This window comes from Elaeis guineensis, chromosome 1, assembly GCF_000442705.2.
Source record: "Elaeis guineensis isolate ETL-2024a chromosome 1, EG11, whole genome shotgun sequence".
Taxonomy (NCBI): domain Eukaryota; kingdom Viridiplantae; phylum Streptophyta; class Magnoliopsida; order Arecales; family Arecaceae; genus Elaeis; species Elaeis guineensis.
The window spans coordinates 180,413,158-180,432,915 of NC_025993.2; the positions used below are offsets into that span (position 1 = coordinate 180,413,158).

Genomic DNA, 19,758 nt, shown 5'->3' on the forward strand with positions numbered 1-19,758 from the left:
TGGTGCTGTCGTACGGAGCCGCACAATTTTTTTCTTTAAAAAATACCTTATGTGGAAAAGAAGATTCTAATCCATATAAATCATAGTTTTTTTTGACTTATAACCGATGTGGGACTAAAGATGCTTCTTTCACCTATACCACAACAAATCCTTTATTTCAATCGTGAGATTTTCAAAACAATGGACTAATGCAAAATTTTAATCTTCTAACCTTACTATTAGAGAGTTGGAAATGATTGTAATGTTTTATTTTTTCTAAAAAGAACCTCAAGGTGCAAGGTATTTGATTATTTTCACAAATGACTTTACTTTAACGCATATAAGTAGGATTTACTTGTTTTTGAAGTTGCTTTTTGTTAGCTGTTCAAAAAAATGGTTGAGAAGGAAATCTTCCAAACATAAATCTTGCATAATGAGAACATTGAAACATTTATTCTTAGAGTGATTTTAATTAAAAAAAGATGCAAACTAGTGCAAACCATATCTCACTAGAATAATATCTTTTGTTCGAAAGAAAAAGGATCATGCAGCCTTGCAAATGTCTTCTAATTTCTTTCTTCAATCTTTCTAAAGAAGAAATGAAATATAAAATACATGTCAATTACCAACTAAATCCCTAATGACATATAAAAAGGAGTGGAAGATTTTCTTCTTCTTTGAAAAAGAAAAACTCTAAAGAAGGTTAGACATGCAAAGCAAAGTTATCCCCTAAAACTTATATTTATATTTATTTTTAAAATACATATTTTTAAAATGCTATGCAAGATATTTCAGTGCCATGATGCCGCGGAGGGAACCAAAATTATAACTTGCACTCAGATTCGGTTTAGAAACTCCAGCTTTTATTCATAAAAGTCCCCATGTGAATTTTAAAATAGCCCCAGCACTTCAAGTGCTAGCTGGGACAAGTTCAGATTTATTTATTCAAAGAACACCCTATCAAATGTTCTAATTACTAAACTGAACCGAGGATTTAGGAGCCATTGAAGAAAGTGTGCAGGCCGCAGGATTAAATCCCTGCCTCCTTACATACCTAGTATTCTCTTGAAAGTTTCATTCAACTGATGCCCAAACCCCATCCTCCTTCCCATTTATTTTTCCTTTCATTTGAAAAGGATGAAGAATATAAGCTTGGGCCTGAAATGAAGCACTGTTACATTTTTTTCTTCTTCCTTTTTTTTTTTTTTTTGATAACTAAGCATCATTACATAATGACCTTTGTTCTGATAACACATGCCATATAATCCCATACTATAGGAAATATTTGTTTATTTAGGCAAATTTGGATGTTTCTAAAGGATCGGACTAGAAATCTTATAAGAATCAGATCTGTTAGTGCATCTAGCTTATATTTTTTAAAAACCTATCCAAAACCAGCCCAGATCTTAGCTTTTGGATTTTAGAAAGAAAACAAAACCAGAATTTGGACCGAGTAGTGTTGTCGCAAGATTTCGGTGAAGTGCTGATATGGCTGGAGCTTGATGCTAGTCGAGATCTGTGACACCGGAGTGTATCTACAAAAAAGGTCCATACTCATTGGGGTGTTCTGGTGGAGGACCCTCCGATGTTTAAATTAGTCCAAGCTTTAGGAACATTAGAGAAAAAAGATTGCAGGAGTGAAGCGAGAGCTCTAGAATATTTGTGAGTATTCTTACTTTTTTGTTTACTTTAAGATCTTCTTCGTACCTCTTTTATTTGGAGATTTAGTCCGTAGGTTACTGGTCAGAATTTATATTTGTTAAGCCAGCTCTGCAGGCCGTTAGATCATATTTTGATCTTCATCACGAGAGAAATTTCTCTAATATCTCTCATATCGTATTGTTAATCGTGAATGTCAAGCACAAACTTCACCTGTGTGGCTGGCCTGATAGATAGATCCTGGGATTATAGTTGGTGTCACCTCACCATCTCACCTTGGGCACGCCTTAATGGAAGATTGGCTTCAGTCGGCGAATTTCTTCCGAAATGAGTAGTGTTTGGTTGATACAGGATCAAGCTTAAATAGATGGTCTAATTCACGAATCCTATAGAATTTTCAATCTAATCTTATAAAAATATCCAAACAGATCTCATAGGATTTAGATGCCTATGAATTTGTAGGTGAGGATTCTTCGAGCATAGAGCAAGGTAGGCACTAAACGGTGCTTTTTCTGGCAAATAAGCCAGTGGTAGAAATCATTGAAAAATAAGGGGAACGGAGAATGTAAAAATGCGATGGTGAATGGGAAACGTGGAGAATTCATGCTTGGAAGCATCAGAGCTGATAGGTCTTGCCATACATGATTGTTATTCACGCAAGCATGGGATATACGTGTATATTACATGAGGCAACAGGATTCTAGATGGATAAATCTTTTCGTAATTTTTCTTGTAGTAGACCAGGCCACTTGTTTTGTCGTCACGGTGTCGGAGATTTACGAGTCTCGAGTAACAAAAAGGATGCGGTAAGATTGGGCAGAATGTCTTCAAAAGAACATGCATGTTGAAGACTATGGATATGAAAGCTTTCTTTTTGGTATTACAGCATTTTGCTGAATTTTCTTTAAAAAAAAAAATCAGTATATATGCGCATAAGAATTGTTATTCTAAAAAAAAAAGTTTTTTTTTTTTTTTAGATATATGTATTGATAGTGGTCAGAGTGACCTCAGCTTACGTACCCTTGCCATACAATTGATTCAACAAAAGGCCTCCCCCTCCTACCAAAAAACACAAAACACTTTCCCCTGTTGGCTGCCCAATCAGCCATCTATTTTGCCGCTCTAACAACATGGCAAATAGAAACATGTTCAAAACTATGAAATAGGCATCCATGATCATGTATAACGGTGGACATGCGGCTAGTTATCTCCTTTCCTAAGTGTAACAACTAGATGAGAGGCCGGTAGTCACTCTCCAACACAAAGGTGTCTGAAATTCTTTCATCAAGAGCTCGTGGCTTGGACAGATTGATCTCTGCTATCGTATACATGATGTATTATCTGTTTTGATCTCTGACAGATATAGTATGGGGTCTCACGGTTTTACTCTTCAAAAGATACCTCACAGAAGAGAGAAGGTTCCATCCCATATAAATCAGAGTCTCTCCTGACTCAATTAATGTAGAACTAATGATACTCTTCTTTCTATACGATAGCACAGCCTCTCAGTCAAAAAAAAACTTGAGCAATGTTGTGGGAGGTGCACCACATCCATCCAACACACATTAGTCTCATAGTGGATGCCAATATTGTGGTCGAGAGCTCGTGGCTAAGATAGATCGGTCTTCACTCCTACGTACGTAAAGTATTATCTGATTCGACTTCTAGTCGATAAGACATGGAACCTCACGATTTTACCTTTCAAATGGCATATCACAGAGGAGAGAAGATCCTATTCTATATAAGTCAAAATATCTTTTAACTCACAATCAATATGAAACTAATAATGTTTTTCCTCCTATATCACAACAAGAATCATAATGTCTTTAATAGATTTTCAGGACCATACCACCCGCAGAGGAAAAGCACAAGCTCGTAACGTTCTAAGCGAATATTCAAGAGAGATATTAGGCCAGCCATAGAGTGGCACAGTGCACGAGACTTCCACCGCTATTAATAGGTGGAAATAGCTTTGCCTCTTCATGCTGGGAGGCCATTTCTATATTTCAACAATAAAGTAACCTTATCATTGCATGGAGGTTTATCTTTTTTTTGGCCGGCCCAGGCCAAAATTTGTGCTAGTAGATTCTGGGTTCGACTTGTTGAAAATCTGAGGTATCTTTCCTTGCCCCATTTGCATCTCAAGAATTGTAGGGGGAAAAGAGATCGAAAATTGATCTTTTTCTAAAAATGAAGGTCTGAAAAAGATAAAATAAATGATGATTATTGTTACATGAAATGTCCAATTCCATATCTTAATACTAAACTTAATAAATTTTAATAATTTCAAAGTACTAATGCGATATTGTTGTGTTTAATGATTCTTGTCATTCCTCTGGTATGATTCTTGTTTATTTTGGCATGCTATAATAACTATAAATAAGCAAAGTTTTGCTACCTCTATAACCTACGAGTTTTTCATAAAAATTTCATTTTGTAAACAACTTTTGATTTAAGACATTCATAGTTTTATTTTATTTGTAAAAAAATAAAATATTAGATGAAACCAAAATTTATTGTGAGCACAGATGCTAAGAGAGATATGATGTGAATAAGACATCACAAGAAAGATTTTAATACTAATTATTATCGCATGGCTCCGATAGGAAAAAGGTGGGATCAGTGCGACACCAAATTGGAATGTTGTTGAAGATCAAATCGATATAAGCAACAAATAAACCTACAAAAAAAGTTCTAGAGCTAGTGAGATACTCTTCGGTTTAGGGCTCTCCGATACTTAAGTCAATCGGGATCTTGAGAACAGACAGTAGAAATGAAAAAATTAGAAGGCTAAAAGAGATTTCGAATGAGCAAAGTGAGGATTCTTGTTCTCTTCAGTGAGGGAACTGAAAATAATTTAGCAGAATCTTAGTTCTATGAGTTATGACTTACTTTGTGGAGAGTATCCTATCCCTCTTTATATAGAGGGGGCTTCCTTAAACCGTTAGGCCTAAAAGAAAGTGTTAGGCCATTAGTTTGTTATAACAGAATGGTCAACTGTATAACAATTATTGATTGTTTATCCACGTAGTGATTAGTTGTAGTATGACTGAAAAATAACTACTATTAAGTTGGATAACAGTTGTAAGATAACTGTCTATATTTTAGAGTTAAGTCGATTCTAAACCGATGTCCCTTATGGTAGATCAGTAAATAGTTGAGTTGATCATCATATTTTATCAGGAATCAATTCTAGTCAAATCAGATTGATATAGAACTGAACTGAGGGTTAAATCAGATCGATATTTAGTCGATCTGAGTTTCTTTAATCATCAACTCTCAGATGATTCTAATATTGCCACATGGTTTGATGATGAGATCAGTTTATATATACCAATATTAATTAAATATTATCAAAAATAAAAAAATTTAAAATAATTATTGCAAGTTATATTAGTGATATAACTCTTATAGAAATATTATGCGAATCAAATTTGGGAAATTAGGATAAAGGTTGCTACGTATCAAAAATATAAATGTGAGACGGTGGTCCTAGCCACCAGTGAAAAAGAAAGTCTCGTGCAAGGTTGAAAAAAAAAATTCAAAATAATATATATATATATATATATATATATATATATATATATATATATATAGAGAGAGAGAGAGAGAGAGAGAAAGAGAGAGAGAAGCTTGTGGTTTTTAATCATATGTATTTTTATTTTGTTATTATTGTGTGATGAATGTCTGAATTGGGGTTATTCTATGTTTTACTACTGTTGTTGTAGTACATCAACTTACAGTGATGATACACTGTCCTGCGACTTCTATATTTTACTGCTAACGTGGCAGTAAACTATCTTCTTCGTGTGTATTATTTTCTACCTTGCTTTATCATTTCTTCTACACTAAGGATAATTCTACTTATACTGTAGACCTCTTTTGTCCACAGTCCGGCTCTTGCATTGGATCTTCTAATATAATCCTATTTTATGTCTTATATTCCTAAGTTAGGAATCGATAAAAATCTGACCATTCAATTAATATTTATTTTTATATATGATCTATATTCATAAAAAAATAAAATATAAATAATAAATAATTATTTAATTTATATTTAAATATTTAATTTTATTAATAATCCTATTTAATCTTACATAATATTTATATATTTTTTAAAAAATATATAATTATATTTACATGTTATAAATTTGTTTTGTTATTTATATGGTAATATTTTTATTTTTATGGTCATAAAATTTGATTATTCAAATTATATTCATATTTTTATCCATACATCCAATATTCAATTTATATCATATCTATTTAAAATAAATATAAATATAAATTTTTTATTTTTATAATATTTCGTCAAATAAAATAAAAATCGATATAAATACGCTGGCGTTGGATCCATATCCGACCACTGTATCACAAACTTTATCATACAGGCTATGTAGTTCTCCGAATGAAGCTGTTTGCGCCGCTTTCCCCAAATCGAGACCATAGCTTCTACAAAATCTCACTCCGCCTGAAAACCTCCGCCTCAGAGCCCTAGTCCTTCTCAACATCACAATCTCCGCCTCTAGTATGCTGCGATAGCTCTGCCGTCGAAACCCTGATTCGATCCGAGACTTGGTTCGTGGAACGCTCTGTTAATCGAGCAGCGGAAAGACGCAATTCTTTTCCTCCGAATCTGGTGAGCGCTTGCAGACTATTCTTTTGAACTGCTGTGGGGTAGTTACCGTGGAGAATTGGTGAGATGGAAAAGAGAATACGGTTCAAATTATATTGGTACTTCGCCATTTTGGTAGAAAATAGAAGTAACTAGATGCCACATGATAATGCCTTGTTTTTTTAATTTTTTTTAATTTTTTTCTTTTTGGAAATGAAAGAGCCATATGAAAGTTCCTGTTTCTTTCGCCCTAGGTGTTAGTTTTTTTTTTTATCTATATGTGAATTAAGGGAAGAGAGTAACTGTTGCTACAACCATTGGCCAATTTCTAGGTTATAGGTGAGTTAAAAAATTGGCATTGGCTTTACACCAAGAAGTTTATTGGGGATTTATTTACTTATTTATCTATTTTTATTCTTCAGTCGGGCCAAGACGGGACTATTTGCAACTATTGCTTACGGCTTTTGGTAATATCGATGTGCCTTTTTATGGCTCATCTAGTATATGTTATTGGAAACAAGTTAAAAACAGACACCACTTTAATTCCATATGAGCCTGTAATAGTGCTTGATCCGGTTTGACATGTTGAAAATGTCATGATGTTTAAAAAAAAATGACATGATTAATAATGTCATCCATAATCCCTCTTATGATAAATTTGAAAAAAGAAGAGGTCCGAATTTTTACTAGAAGAAAAGGGGTCCATGCAGCAAGATGAACATATTAATTTGATATGATGTTTGTTTTGTTTACACATTCAATCAAATATGCAGGACATTTGGTCCAAAAATTCAGTAATATACCTTTTTTTTATATAATTGTACATTAGTCATGAATTAATCTGTATTGTCACACTTGTGTGTTGAACTTTGCGGTCCTACATGTTCACTTCCTGACAACTTGTCCAAGCAGAACCAAGTTTTAAAGATGGATGCTCCACAACTTTATTCTGTATGTCAGTGAGGTAGTTTCAATGCTGTGTGCATGTGGATGCAAGTTAGCGATCAGCATTATCTTTTACAGATCCATGTCCCTGCATCTTAATTTATTGAGACCCATAACTTTCTGTTGAGCACGAGTGAATGATGCCCCATGCACCTATATCTCTCCATATAGCATTCTGAATTGCAGATTTTCTTTGTTCTCGGCGACTGCAGTATTTGTCATTCTTCATGAGGCTCTAGTAGCAAACAGAAATTTTCATCTATTGATGAAGAAAGTTCATCAACTAAGATCCGATAATGTTCCTCCCAACAATGATGTTGAAAATGTGAACATAAAAATCTAGTAGTATTATTTAATTTTCTGATTGCTTTCGGATTTTTTCCTTTCTTTTTTTTTTTTTTTTTTGGCCAGCACACGTGAGTTCTGTGTTGGAGCTAATGTTTAAAAGTGGCAGTTTTCACGAAGTTACAAATTGATGAAGACAATCTATAAATACCCTTGACAGCTAATCATTAAGTTTGTTTTGGTTTTCTTCTTTTTTTTTTCTTTTCAGGAGTAATTCTGTGGGAGATTTTAAGTATATGTAATGGACATAATCTCTCAGCTACAAGAACAAGTCAATACAATCGCACTTCTTGCTTTGAATACTTTTGGAACACTGCAAAGAGATGCCCCACCAGTCCGACTTTCACCAAATTATCCTGAACCGACTAGTAAACCCTCACAGGAGACAATAAACGGGGAGCATGCCAAGACAACGAGTGCAAATTTGGTTCAAGCTGCAAAAACAGTGAGAAAAATCTTTTAGTGTGTGAGAAAACATGACTGCATCATTTATAAAAGCATGGCCTAAAGTGATTTATGAAAATGAGTCATGGCCTAAAATCTTTCACTATTTTGGAACCATGGCTGCATACTTTTGTGGCCTTTTATATGCAACTAACGGTACATGTATATTTTAAGTCATGGCCTAAAGTGCCACATCCGTTCTTACTTTTTTTTATATCCACATATTCCTTCGGGAAAGATGGAGTCTTGGCCATGTTAGAAACACCTTTTTTCTTGTGCAGTTTGACGCACTTGTTGCTGCCTTGCCATTATCGGGAGAAGATGAACAATTGAAAAGAATTGCAGAACTCCAGGTAAAGTAACTAATCTTTACCTGGTCTATCAGCTTATCTGTCAATGTAGGACAACTTAGCTCATAATGGGAAGCAAACCTGTTGCCATCAGGGATATCATGAAATCTGTTTTTTCTTTGTTAATTAGTTGGCACGAATAATTCTGACATTCTATTCCACACATAATTCCAGGCAGAGAATGAAGCCATAGGTCTGGAACTTGAAAAACAGCTCCAAGCTGCAGGTATTTTTCCATGAAACTTTCCTTTTCTGAGAAGATTGGATTTTGATGCTTTTACAGAATCCTGTCACCAAACATTGTCAAGTATGTTCTGCAGCTTGTATGATCATTGTTGGTTGCTTGAATGTTTCCCTACGGCCCCTAAATGATGATTTTGCCAGCTTCTCTTGGCTGTCATCTCATATCAAGCAGCTGAACTTGAACCAAGCGTTGAGATAATAATCTTTAGGAAGTAACAAAAATTCACAAACATAAAGTTGCACGATGCAAAACAGAAATTAAGCAGCAAAAGATGAAGGAAAGAAAAAAGAAAAAACCAATACCTCATTTCCTTCTTCGAGTCAACTAAATGGTACAAAAATCTGATAATATGGTTGACAGAGACGAAGCATACTTATACAAATTTGCATGTCTAACACAACCAAATTTCCAATATACAAATCCAGCAGCAGACAGGGCATATAAGCACATGAAAGAATGTAAAACACAGACATACAAATCACAGACATCTGTTCAACATGCATATCAGACTATGCAGGATGGAAGTCAAATGTTGACGAAATCACTGCAGAAGCTCCTGAGAAATTGTCAATATCTGCTCATGATCCTTGCATTGATCTTGGAGTTTCATTGTCATCATCATGTCATGCAGCTGTAAGCATGCTCAAGGCTGAGATCATTACTAAATCGAAAAGATATAAAAAATTATATGCATAAAACCAAACTTCCTTTACTGGAATATAAGGGAAGCAACCATGTTCCAGAGTCTAATATCACTCCACTTAAAGGTAAACGCTTGGTTGAATCTTGATGAACATCATTTACTATGAAGATTAGAAACAAGAAAAGGAGAACTAACAAGATATAGCGGGCATAAAGAAAAAATTCCTTGCAATTGACTTTGATGTCGCCACTGTTGCTACAGAACAGGAATTGAAGCAGGTTCAAGAGATGTTTAATGAGGCAGCAGACAATTGTTTGAACTTGAAGAGACCTGACTGATCAACCTAAAGGTAAGTGGTAATAGTTGATTTCTTGGAACAGCTATGGACAGCAGCATTTGATTTTTTTTTTTTTTTTGGTTATTTTGAGACGAAAGGCTAGAGCGGCAGCATTTGATTTCTTGTATTCTCAATACATGAGCTTGTTTCTATTCTTACAAAGATGGTCATACTTATGAGCATACTCATTATTTTCTTTGGAACCACTTTGAGACAATTGATTTCGGGAAATAATCAGGCTGCTTTAATTAGATTGAGAATATGAAACAGAAACACTTGCCAACATAGAGAGAGTACATTTGTTTCCAATTTATTTATTTGAAGGTGATAGGAAGAAACTACATAATTTATAATTTTTTAAATCTTTCATATCCAATCTTATTGCTACATCTACAATCGCTATCATTGGAAAAGTCATATTGGATTAAAACTATGTGCATGGCTTGGAGGGAGATCTTTCTTATTTTCCAAGATGCATGCTTTAATTTGTGGTCAATGTCTGAAACAAAAGAAATGATAAATGTGACATTTTGATATCATGTAATGCAGAACCCTGTATATATATTTTGAGTTCCCAGTTTCTAAAGTATATGACAATGATAATAAATGACAAAGATCAAGGCTTAGACCATCAAGATGGTTGAGCTTCATGAGCACAAATCAGTGTTGGTGAGGTTTTAAGAAACTTGAGCTTACTTTTACTAGAATTGGTCAACCAAACCCTCCCACAGGTTTGGCCAATATATATAGCTTACTCTACTCGGCTGGTAGGTGGAAGATTTCTATTATGATGTGAAAAATGCATAATTCCAAACAGCCATGGCTAGTTGGCAAGTAGGAAGTTCCAGCCATACTCACAGTCCTACGATTAAAGGCATTGGAGCAGTGAGATAGAAGGAACAGTATATTCATATTATGATGATTATAATGAAACTAAGATTGACTGTGATTTATAAAAAATGCATGAAATTTATAATAACTGAAAGAGGAAGGGGAAAGGAAACTCAGGTGAGGCATTGAAAGGAGTAAGACTCCTCAGCAATGTGGTAGTGTCTGTAAACTTTTTGTTTTGTTTTGTTTTCTCTCTCTCTCTCTCTCTCTCTCTCTCTCTCTCTCTCTCTCGCCCCCTCAATGTGCCATGGCTTGGTGCATTTTGCCAGCAAAAATAGGTGTCTGCATGCCCCAACTTATGGCAAGGAATTAAACCTGGAGTTAAACAAGTTTGGATTCCCTTTTCTTTCCCTCTTGCCTAATGTTGTAGCTGCTTTGGTTGCAATATTTTGTCGTTTCGTTATACCGGGCCTCAAGATTTTATTGGGCAGATACTGCTGGAAACTGAACTGTTAATTAGGAGTTCTGATTTGTTGAAACCAAGCCCCTTGGCTTTTCCAGAAACTATATATATATGGCAATATTTGAATATCTTTACAAGATCATGAGCACCATTATGATATTTAGGCCTATAGCTACTTAGATATCTAATAGCATAGAATTGCAGATTTCTTGTATGTGTTCCGACTTTATCGATCTATTATTAGGATTTGAGCTGGCATAAGGTTATGGCTGTTTTTCTTGTGTAGTATTTTGAAAAAGAACATGGGAATAATGAATTAGTGCCTTTGGTCTCGCTATTTTTGGTTTTATAGATCTGTTTCAAAAGTTTGCATGAACAACCATTGCTTTGGGATATTGATTCTTCACTATCTGCCTTGGTCTTTGATTGTTTGTTAGAAATTTAAGCCTGAAGCCAGGCTAAGGCTCGAGGAGTAGTGGCAGAGAGGGTTCTTGAATTTTATTATACAGTCTATTTGATTGGGGTATATTAAATTATAGAATAATTTGATAAGTTTTTAAAATCATTTATTTCGGAGAATGATTGCGAAGGAAAATAACTGTTATTATGTTTGATTGATGAAAAAATTATTTTGAAAAATGATACTAAAAAAAAATTACTACACTTAGTTGGAAATAAATCTATATAGAAATAGGATTAAATTTATAAATATATTTTTCAACATAAAATATTTTTTTGATACTAAGATAGTATTATCCTCTCTAATTAATTTTTATATAATAATTATAATCATATAATCTTTTATATAATGTCATTTTTATCTTAATTTTTTTGTAAAAGCTCTTTATTGAATGGATTTAGAAAGATATCAAATAAATTTAATGATTATATATATAATTTTATTAAAAATATTTTTGTGAAGTATGGATTAGCATTTGAGAATTTATCAAATATCAACTCTTCATAATATTTATTTTATTTTTTTTTTAAAAAATAAATATGAATTCATCAATTTTTTTTACCCTCTCTCTTTCATTTTTCAATTTTTCATATGATAATTTGACAGAAAATTTATTTTTTCATGCTAGATTATCTTCAACCAAATGGATCTTATGGGACTGACGTAGTAGTCTTTAGAGACCAGCAAATTGCCTATGATGCCTCTTTTTTATGGGACTGATGCAGTAGTCTTAAGAAACTAGCAAATTGCCCATGATGCCTTTTTTTTTTTTTTTTATGGAATCAACGGCCTCTCCTGTAGTCAAGCCCAATCCACGGATCGCTTCGATCATGTTGTTCGATTTGTTTATACAATTTGAACATATATCATGTTTCTCTTTGTGGAGCTGAGTTTCATAGACTGAAAAAATCTAGCAAACACAGTCTTACATGGTTTCTTTGCCCTCGATTATTGGTCTGGTGTGGTTAAACATGGTAATCAAAATCCAAATTTTCAGTTCAGACATATGGACTGTATAACCAACACCGAGCCCGGGACACAAGGAACCTGGACCCACAGCTCAAGATTTTATCATCAACGCAGAAAAGAAAATAATTGCCTTCGATATGACAATATCAGACCCAGTGTCCTGATTTCTTCCTCACCTAAAGGAAGAACGCGGGACCACCGCAATAGCAAAATTACCCGGGTCGCATCAGCTCCTTTGTTCTAACAAGGGTAAAAACGGCGAAATCTAAATTTTACGTTCCAAAGTATCTTACGTACTAATGCATCCACCCGGTAAGCGTGCCCTCATGTGATTCTGTCGGGGATTCCACCGCCTGTGTCTCGATCAACCTGCCGAAGAACAGAACCTGAGACTCGGATAGGAAGTTGAAGACACCTGGTCTGTCCCCTTGCCAAGTAACCCACTCATCTTCCCGTCTAAATACATAGCAAGCGTCGACGAACTCAAAAAAAAATTATCAAGCAATCACAGCGATTCATCAAAATGCTCTCCTTCAAAATCTGTAAAATGCCTAAAGCCAACATGCCTAGAACAAGTAATTATGTCGGAGAAAACGCTAAAATCAACATGACAGCGAACCGTTAATCTTGCTTGCTATGAAAACATATGGAAAAAATATGGTAGAGTCGGGAAAAAAAAAAAAATGGAAAAACGCATGTGCAGACTAAAGTGCACCTGGACTCTTACCAGATTTTCACACTGGATTCCCACTTTGTGCCGTTCCCAGGATCCATTAAAAATATAAGCATCGACACACCATTTAATAGAGAGAACAAAAAAGAGTTTCGATCGCCATTCTCATTAAGGAGGATCAACGGGGGCAAAGCTGCAAGTTCCATCCCTTGGCATTTAAAGGTACCGAAAGCACTGCAACACTATTTGATGTACTGGGAGAGCCACTTGAAGCCTTCACCATAACCCATCTTCCTCACAATACTGCACATGAAGACCTCGAGAGGGCGGACATTGGAGTCGCCAAGGTTAACCTTGCCCTTTCCCGTCGTGAAATTGCTCAGGCCCAGGTGGTAGCGCAGCTCATCCTCGGATGCAGCATACGGGATATCAATCTTGTTCCCGAGAACGAGGAATGGGACATTTGCCAGGGCATCATCCGAAAGAAGTGCATCCAGCTCCTTTTTCGACTCTGCAAACCTCTCCTTATCAAAGGCATCCACTAGGTACACCACCGCATCCACCTGTTAATGGAAGAATTTAGAATCACAGACCTTTCAAGCATAAAAGAACCTTATCAAACCAACATATTTGCCGACATCCAGAGTGATCAATACAAGAGTAAAGGCAGAAACAACAAATGCAAGGAGTCATACAAGACACAAAGAACGCAGAAAATTCATAGCAGTAACATCTGAGAAAATGTAAGCAATAATAAAGCACATGTGACTACTGGCATAAGGTAACAATTGATAGCAACATTCTAGCAAGATGAACTACAGCAGAACAGCAACTCCGATGAGGAAACGCCATCAGAAACTATGAGTCTAGCTTGAAATACTAGTAAGCCTCATAAACAGACAGCAGCAAAATGCTGAGCAACAATCGATGAAGTAACATGGCACAGGTTCCCAAATGCATGTTTGCATGTAGAAATCACAGTAATTGTTTTGACTCGCATTTGGGTGGGTCAGGTGTCTGTTAAGGACCCCCAACCCTCATATACTGAAAACCAAAGTTATTCAACTGAAAATTGGCCCTATAGAGTATCAAATATTATTTTAACATAATTCTTATTAAACTTATCATCAAATGAGAACCCATAAAAAAAATACAAATGCCGTCCAAACTCCAACAAGAATATTAATCAACAAACAATGTAACTAACATGGGCTAAAATGTGCTTGATAAGCATGTCCAACATCATCACATCTAAAATAACCTGTCATGCCCATGGTAACAACAGTGTTATACTTATCTTTAATGTTGGAAAAATCAGCTTTTAATGCAAAAACTTGCAGAAAGATGAACATATATAAAGGCTCTCATACATAGACGAACATGTCATTCACCAGAGTATCAAATCAAAAAAACTAATTTGGGAACATATTCCATATTCAGTCTTCGGATCAGTGGCAACTGAAAATGCACAATGGGTAAAAAAAACATATAAGAAGGCTCTTGTACACAGACAAACATGTCACTCAGGATTCTAGTCAAAAACAAAAATGAAAAAAGAAAGAAATATAATCTGAGAATATCTTCCATGCTCACTCCTCTGACCAGTTGGGTTATGGCTAATCTAGTTGCATTTCTTAAAGTTATGCAGGTTTGTTCTTTATTTTGATCATTACTTTGATCCATGTTAATGAAGAAATACCTAAAACAATAAAAAACAAATCCTCTTTGCAGATACATATATATATATATATATATAGTGGCAGGGCAGATATGTAAGCATAATCTTTGTGTGCATGGTTAGATTGAATATTATAATTGAATAACTGTTTAATATTCATATCCTAGGTGTATTCGTGAATTCAAAAAATGCTAAGAGATTTTGCAGGTGATATAGAAGCAAAAACGAACAGGAAGATTCGGGAGAAAAGTTATGAGATGACAACAAAAAAAACCATCTGTCACATGTCAAGGAGAATAGTTGTTCTGCTCTGAGTGTAAGCGAGCAACATTTATTATTAGATAAAACTTCATTTTGTGTCCCTATTAATCACATTCCATGCATGCATGGCTACCTACACTGCCACAACCCCGTGATTCTAAAAGCAGATAGACCAGAAGGCAATTAGATGATTGATTATTCTATTCCGCATAAGTGCTGGATGAATTTCAGGAAAGAGGCAGCAGAAACCAGTGCACACTCTAAAATCTTTTTTCTAGCACTATGACAAGCAGCATCATTCTATTCCATGAAGCATTGTTTGAATTTCAGGAAAGAGGCAGCAAAAGATCAGTGCTACACTCTAAAATTTTTTTAGTACTATGATGGGCAGCACACACATCCATTGCCATAAATAATAATAAGATTTTCACACCAATAAATTTTTCATCAAAGAAGTCAATTGAAGGGGAAGGTCTCAGTTGAAAGCATATAATAGGTCTAGAATGCTTTGCAGTTTGACGTGCAAAAATATCAAGAAGTACAGGGACAAAATGATTCCTAAAATTGGCTTTTTAACTATAAAAGACAAGTACGATGGCAAACTAAAATTTTCACTCATAAGTGAAAGTTTTTGACATGGAGCAACTGCAAGATAGTAACCTGCAGTAATGAAACGCTAAAATGGTAAATGAATCTGCAAATCAGGTGTGCAATTAAAATGCAAACAAGGTTCATGTGTTTCAACCGAGATAGAAATATTTCAGCCAAAATGATAGAAAAACTTAATAACTTATTTATATTATATATAGAAACGGAAAAGAAGCAAGATGATGTCCAATTTATTTGCTTTAGCTGTGTTTTAAATTTTTAAATTTTGACTTTTTTGGCTGACAATTGAAACTGAAACTAAAACCACAAAAAGAAGGAAAAATGACACCAGAATTTGAACAACCAAAACTGAAACCATGTCTAAAACATTTCTGAACCTTCATCAAGAAAATTAACTATCAGACCAAATACTAACAACTGCAGCATAAAACAAATTTCAAATATTTCATTAAGCTACTGTGTCACTTCCCAGCAATAAGACAAAAGAAAACAATAGAAGCAAAAATTACAAACACACCCCATCAGCCAACTATAGCAGGCCAAGATTAACCAGCACAAACTCCTGCATTACAAACTTATCAACACTTAAAAATTGTAAATGAGTATGAAAATGAAGTGTCACTAGGAAGCAAAAGTATATCCACATCCTGAAAGGGTTGACAATTTCAAATGAATACTATTTGAACCAGCAATATTCTTTCCTTAACCGTACGACTAGTTAAAACAAAACAAGAATATAGTGCATTAATAGAATACAATGCATGACCATATACGACAAGGAAAGAGTCAGATAGCTCAAAGATAACTAACAGGTATTTTATTCACAGTGTTACAAACACAGGGTGACAAGAAATGTGCTGTAGTTTCAAAAATTTAAAAAAAAAAAAGGAATAACAGCAAAGTTGGATAAAGTTCTTTAGTGTAAAATTTATTTTACCCAGTGCCAGACCCCTACTGCAACATATGAAACTAGGAAGCCACTGAAGTTCTCATGCTATACTATAGAATAAATATAGGGATCCTTCAAAAGTGAACTATAGTCGTTTCCCTTCAGGTGAAGACTATACTTGCATTCCAGAGCATTTCTTACGGCAGTCATTGGCATTTCGGTCAGGGCGAGTGGAACCAAAGGGTCGGTTGGTGTTAGTTTCCAAATTACGCCATCTTATGGTCCTTAAATCCCCTACAGGGACACAATAATCCCATCTTTTTCCAAAAACTATCACCAAACTGCAGCATATTGTCAAAATACTTGTCCAAAAACAGATGTAACCACCGGATGGCAATGTATAAAAATGACAAAGTGCAATTTTCTGGGTTTACAAATCCAAACCACAAAAGAAATAATAAAATTACAGTCCAACAACCTCCACCAAAAGTCTCTATCACGACTAAAGAGTGATACTTGCTGCCATCAGCATAGGGGTATACCATTCAATGGTCAACAACAACGGGTTCTTTCTAATAGTAAGTCAAAGCGCAAATCAATCTATTGGGCAGCCTAAAGCAATTCTTTAACTGGACAACCATCCGTGCTCAGAAGACTATATCTACTTTAATTAGGAAAAGACAAAAAGAGAAGAGGAATACGACGAAACTTCTTATATATTATAGCACCAATCAGATAGGGAAAAAATCTGATGCCCTTGCAGGAAAATAAGCAATAAAAGAAATTTCGGACTAAAAGATTATAGGGAGAATTCGACCTTGGCATAGTAATCCTTCCATACACGGCGGGCGATCTGATGACCTCCCAAATCGAACGCCTTGAACTTGATCTTCCCGATGCTCAGCTCCTCCGACGTAGGGTACTGCGTCGGCTGGTGCTGGACCAATCTCTGTTCGCATACAAGATCGAACCCAGTATTACAAAAGAAACCCATCATCAGAAAAGTCGAAAAAACCCTCAAAGATTTACATAAACTAGCAAGAATCCAAAGAAAAGCAAATCAACCCGTCAAACTCTTGAAGAAATCGAAAAAACGGTGAACCAAAGGCCTATATGGAACCTCATCTTTGAGCATATGAAGCAGCGTGGTCTTCCCGGAATTATCGAGCCCGAGGAATAAGATCTTCGCCTCCTTCTGCCAGAGCCCCAGCGAGGCGAGCACGCCGTAGAACCAATCTACGAGAAACATAGCTAGTGGAGAGAATTCGCCCCCGACGTGATCGGATCGGTCCAAATCTCGCCGGAATCCGGCAGGAGCAGATCGGATCCGGCGATCAGCACCCTTCCCGACCCTTACCCCCGATCTGATTTCCGAAAATCGGATCAAACCCCGGAAACCCTAACGTAATAAAGAGAGGAAGAAAACCCCTTGAAACCGAGACGTGGAAAACGAGGGGGAGGGAGAGAGAGGGAGGCTGGGAGGGAAAGATTACGTGTCCGTTTCGAGGGCTTTCGGGTATTTACGGTGGGGAGGGAGGGGGAGGTGCGGGGGTATATGGTAGGTGAGCTGGATCCCGGTGACCGGATCGGCGGGTGATGGGATGGGTGGGGTGGGGTTTGGTGGGGAGGCGTGCCGCGGCGTTGGGAGGGTAACTGGTTGGTGGACCGGGAGATTCCGGTTGCCCGGCTGCTGACCGGCTAATAAAAAAGTGCCGGGCGAGGTAGGTGTCATTGGACAAATCTGAGGCGTCCATCGAGGATCCGACGGTCTCCTATGACGGCTAACGAAAACGGCTCGAAGATGCATCATCCAGCCGGTCATTTGGCAGAATCCAGGTACAACCATCAGGACTATAGTTCGGTTCAGGGAGGCTTCTAAGACATTTTAGAAAAGTAATGTCTATATTTTTGAGTACTTGTATCCAACCAAAGAAGCACAATTTTGTTAAAAAAATAAAGTACAAATTTAAATTAGATTAAGTGATCCAAGTTCAAGTTAGATTAGACCAAGTTGAAGGTTTTAATCCTAAAAAGATCGCAAACTGGACTCCCAATTCGGCCTAGTGCAAAAACTACATCAAATTGGATGCAACCTGCGCTACTTGGAAAAAGATGGATGCAAGTTCAGTTCACACATTTGTATCTTTTTGCATGAAAGAATGATTCATCTTCTTTCATAATAAGTTGAAGCATTGGATCGCATAATAGTTATTTCAAGATCTATGCAAACTAATAAAAATAAAATTCAGAATACTTTGAGAGCTGTGTAAAATACGATCCAGTAATTGATATCGCAAAAAAATATCAATCTTTTCTTTGCACGGAAGATACAATTCAAACCATTGGGTCTACTAGTTTCATTGGTTCCTTAGTCTTTGCCATCTGTGTTGGAGCTGTAGGATTGGGTGGGCATGTAACCTAATAAAACTTAAACGAATTGCATTCATAGCTATGGTTTATGCCTCATGTCACACAATAATGTTGAATAGGGAAAAAATGAAGAAAAGCTTACAAAGTACCACAGGAGCCATACATAAATTACACAGCAATCTAGACTCATATTTTATATTTATCACCGATACCAGAATTAATAATGCTTAGAATAACATAAACTTGAGATTTACCATTCTTCATGACATCCTCAATGTTAATCCTCAAGAATCTCTTCTACCAAGAACATGGATAATCCTTGAGAATGACAACCAGCTTCAGATGCTATGGGTGCTTTAGACGCAAGCAGCAACATGAATGTTATGAAGTAAAGCCAAAGGTGAACTGAGGAAGCCTTACTGATGCTTCAATTACCAAGAAAATCCCAAGCACTAGCAGAGTATGGAAGCTAACCTAAAAGAAATAATCCACATCCAAAATTCTTATGTTCCTTCTCTCAGAAAGAGTTGTTACAAACATTGTTAACATCTAAATCGCTTTTATCCTGCTTTTTAACATGATATACATTGGATATGCAGTCATGTCCAGCATCCAATTTTATATGTATAAACACTACTTCATCAGTTGCATAAACCAATATGTTATTATCGAATAAAGTTGAGAAAAAAGATATGCTGCCGAAATATCCAGAAGAAACACTGTCAAAGGAAGACAGATCTAGTAAAATAAAATATTGGCCACATCAGTACCAGAATTAGTTGCACCAACATTAATAAAGAATAAACAAGGTAACATGTCTCACTCGGATTTTTTTTTTTTTAACTTTTTTTCTCCTATGTGATGGTTCATACCCATTTACCAAACCGGGAGGCTGCTCCCCCCAACATGTTTCTGTTCGCAGTACGTATAGAAAAATAAGACAGCCATATGAATAGGGTGGAGAAAACTTCGTGCGCTCAGACAAGACCAATAA

At 35.8% G+C, this 19,758-nt stretch overlaps 2 protein-coding genes across 3 annotated transcripts; one reads left to right on the plus strand and one right to left on the minus strand.

The window, feature by feature from the left end:
* The first annotated feature begins 6,009 nt into the window (after nucleotides 1–6,009).
* Nucleotides 6,010–9,764, plus strand: LOC105039923 (mediator of RNA polymerase II transcription subunit 21). 2 transcript variants are annotated; one of them, XM_010916247.4, is made up of 5 exons: nucleotides 6,010–6,277; nucleotides 7,752–7,988; nucleotides 8,269–8,340; nucleotides 8,512–8,563; nucleotides 9,486–9,764. In XM_010916247.4, exons 2-5 carry the CDS (start codon nucleotides 7,785–7,787, stop codon nucleotides 9,560–9,562), a joined length of 405 nt encoding a protein of 134 aa, XP_010914549.1. In that variant the 5' UTR covers nucleotides 6,010–6,277; nucleotides 7,752–7,784; the 3' UTR covers nucleotides 9,563–9,764. The 2 variants fall into 2 exon arrangements, with proteins under 2 accessions (XP_010914549.1, XP_010914550.1); XM_010916248.4 differs by having other exon boundaries at nucleotides 9,491–9,764.
* A 3,128-nt stretch (nucleotides 9,765–12,892) lies between these two features.
* LOC105039924 (small COPII coat GTPase SAR1A) lies at nucleotides 12,893–17,916 on the minus strand. Its single transcript, XM_010916249.4, has 3 exons — nucleotides 17,515–17,916; nucleotides 17,212–17,343; nucleotides 12,893–13,520 (listed from the first exon to the last, which is right to left on the minus strand). Exons 1-3 carry the CDS (start codon nucleotides 17,641–17,643, stop codon nucleotides 13,200–13,202), a joined length of 582 nt encoding a protein of 193 aa, XP_010914551.1. The 5' UTR covers nucleotides 17,644–17,916; the 3' UTR covers nucleotides 12,893–13,199.
* Between the last annotated feature and the right edge of the window lie 1,842 nt (nucleotides 17,917–19,758).

Excerpts from the sequence above, each read along its gene's own strand:
- LOC105039923 (XM_010916247.4), top strand. The coding sequence starts at position 7,785 with ATGGACATAATCTCTCAGCTACAAGAACAAGTCAATACAATCGCACTT. Across the intron at positions 7,989-8,268 it reads TGGTTCAAGCTGCAAAAACA|TTTGACGCACTTGTTGCTGC; the intron begins GTGAGAAAAATC and ends TTTCTTGTGCAG. Across the intron at positions 8,564-9,485 it reads AAAACAGCTCCAAGCTGCAG|AACAGGAATTGAAGCAGGTT; the intron begins GTATTTTTCCAT and ends CTGTTGCTACAG.
- LOC105039924 (XM_010916249.4), bottom strand. The coding sequence starts at position 17,643 with ATGTTTCTCGTAGATTGGTTCTACGGCGTGCTCGCCTCGCTGGGGCTC. Across the intron at positions 17,344-17,514 it reads TTCATATGCTCAAAGATGAG|AGATTGGTCCAGCACCAGCC; the intron begins GTTCCATATAGG and ends GTATGCGAACAG. Across the intron at positions 13,521-17,211 it reads GGAAGGATTACTATGCCAAG|GTGGATGCGGTGGTGTACCT; the intron begins GTCGAATTCTCC and ends TTCCATTAACAG.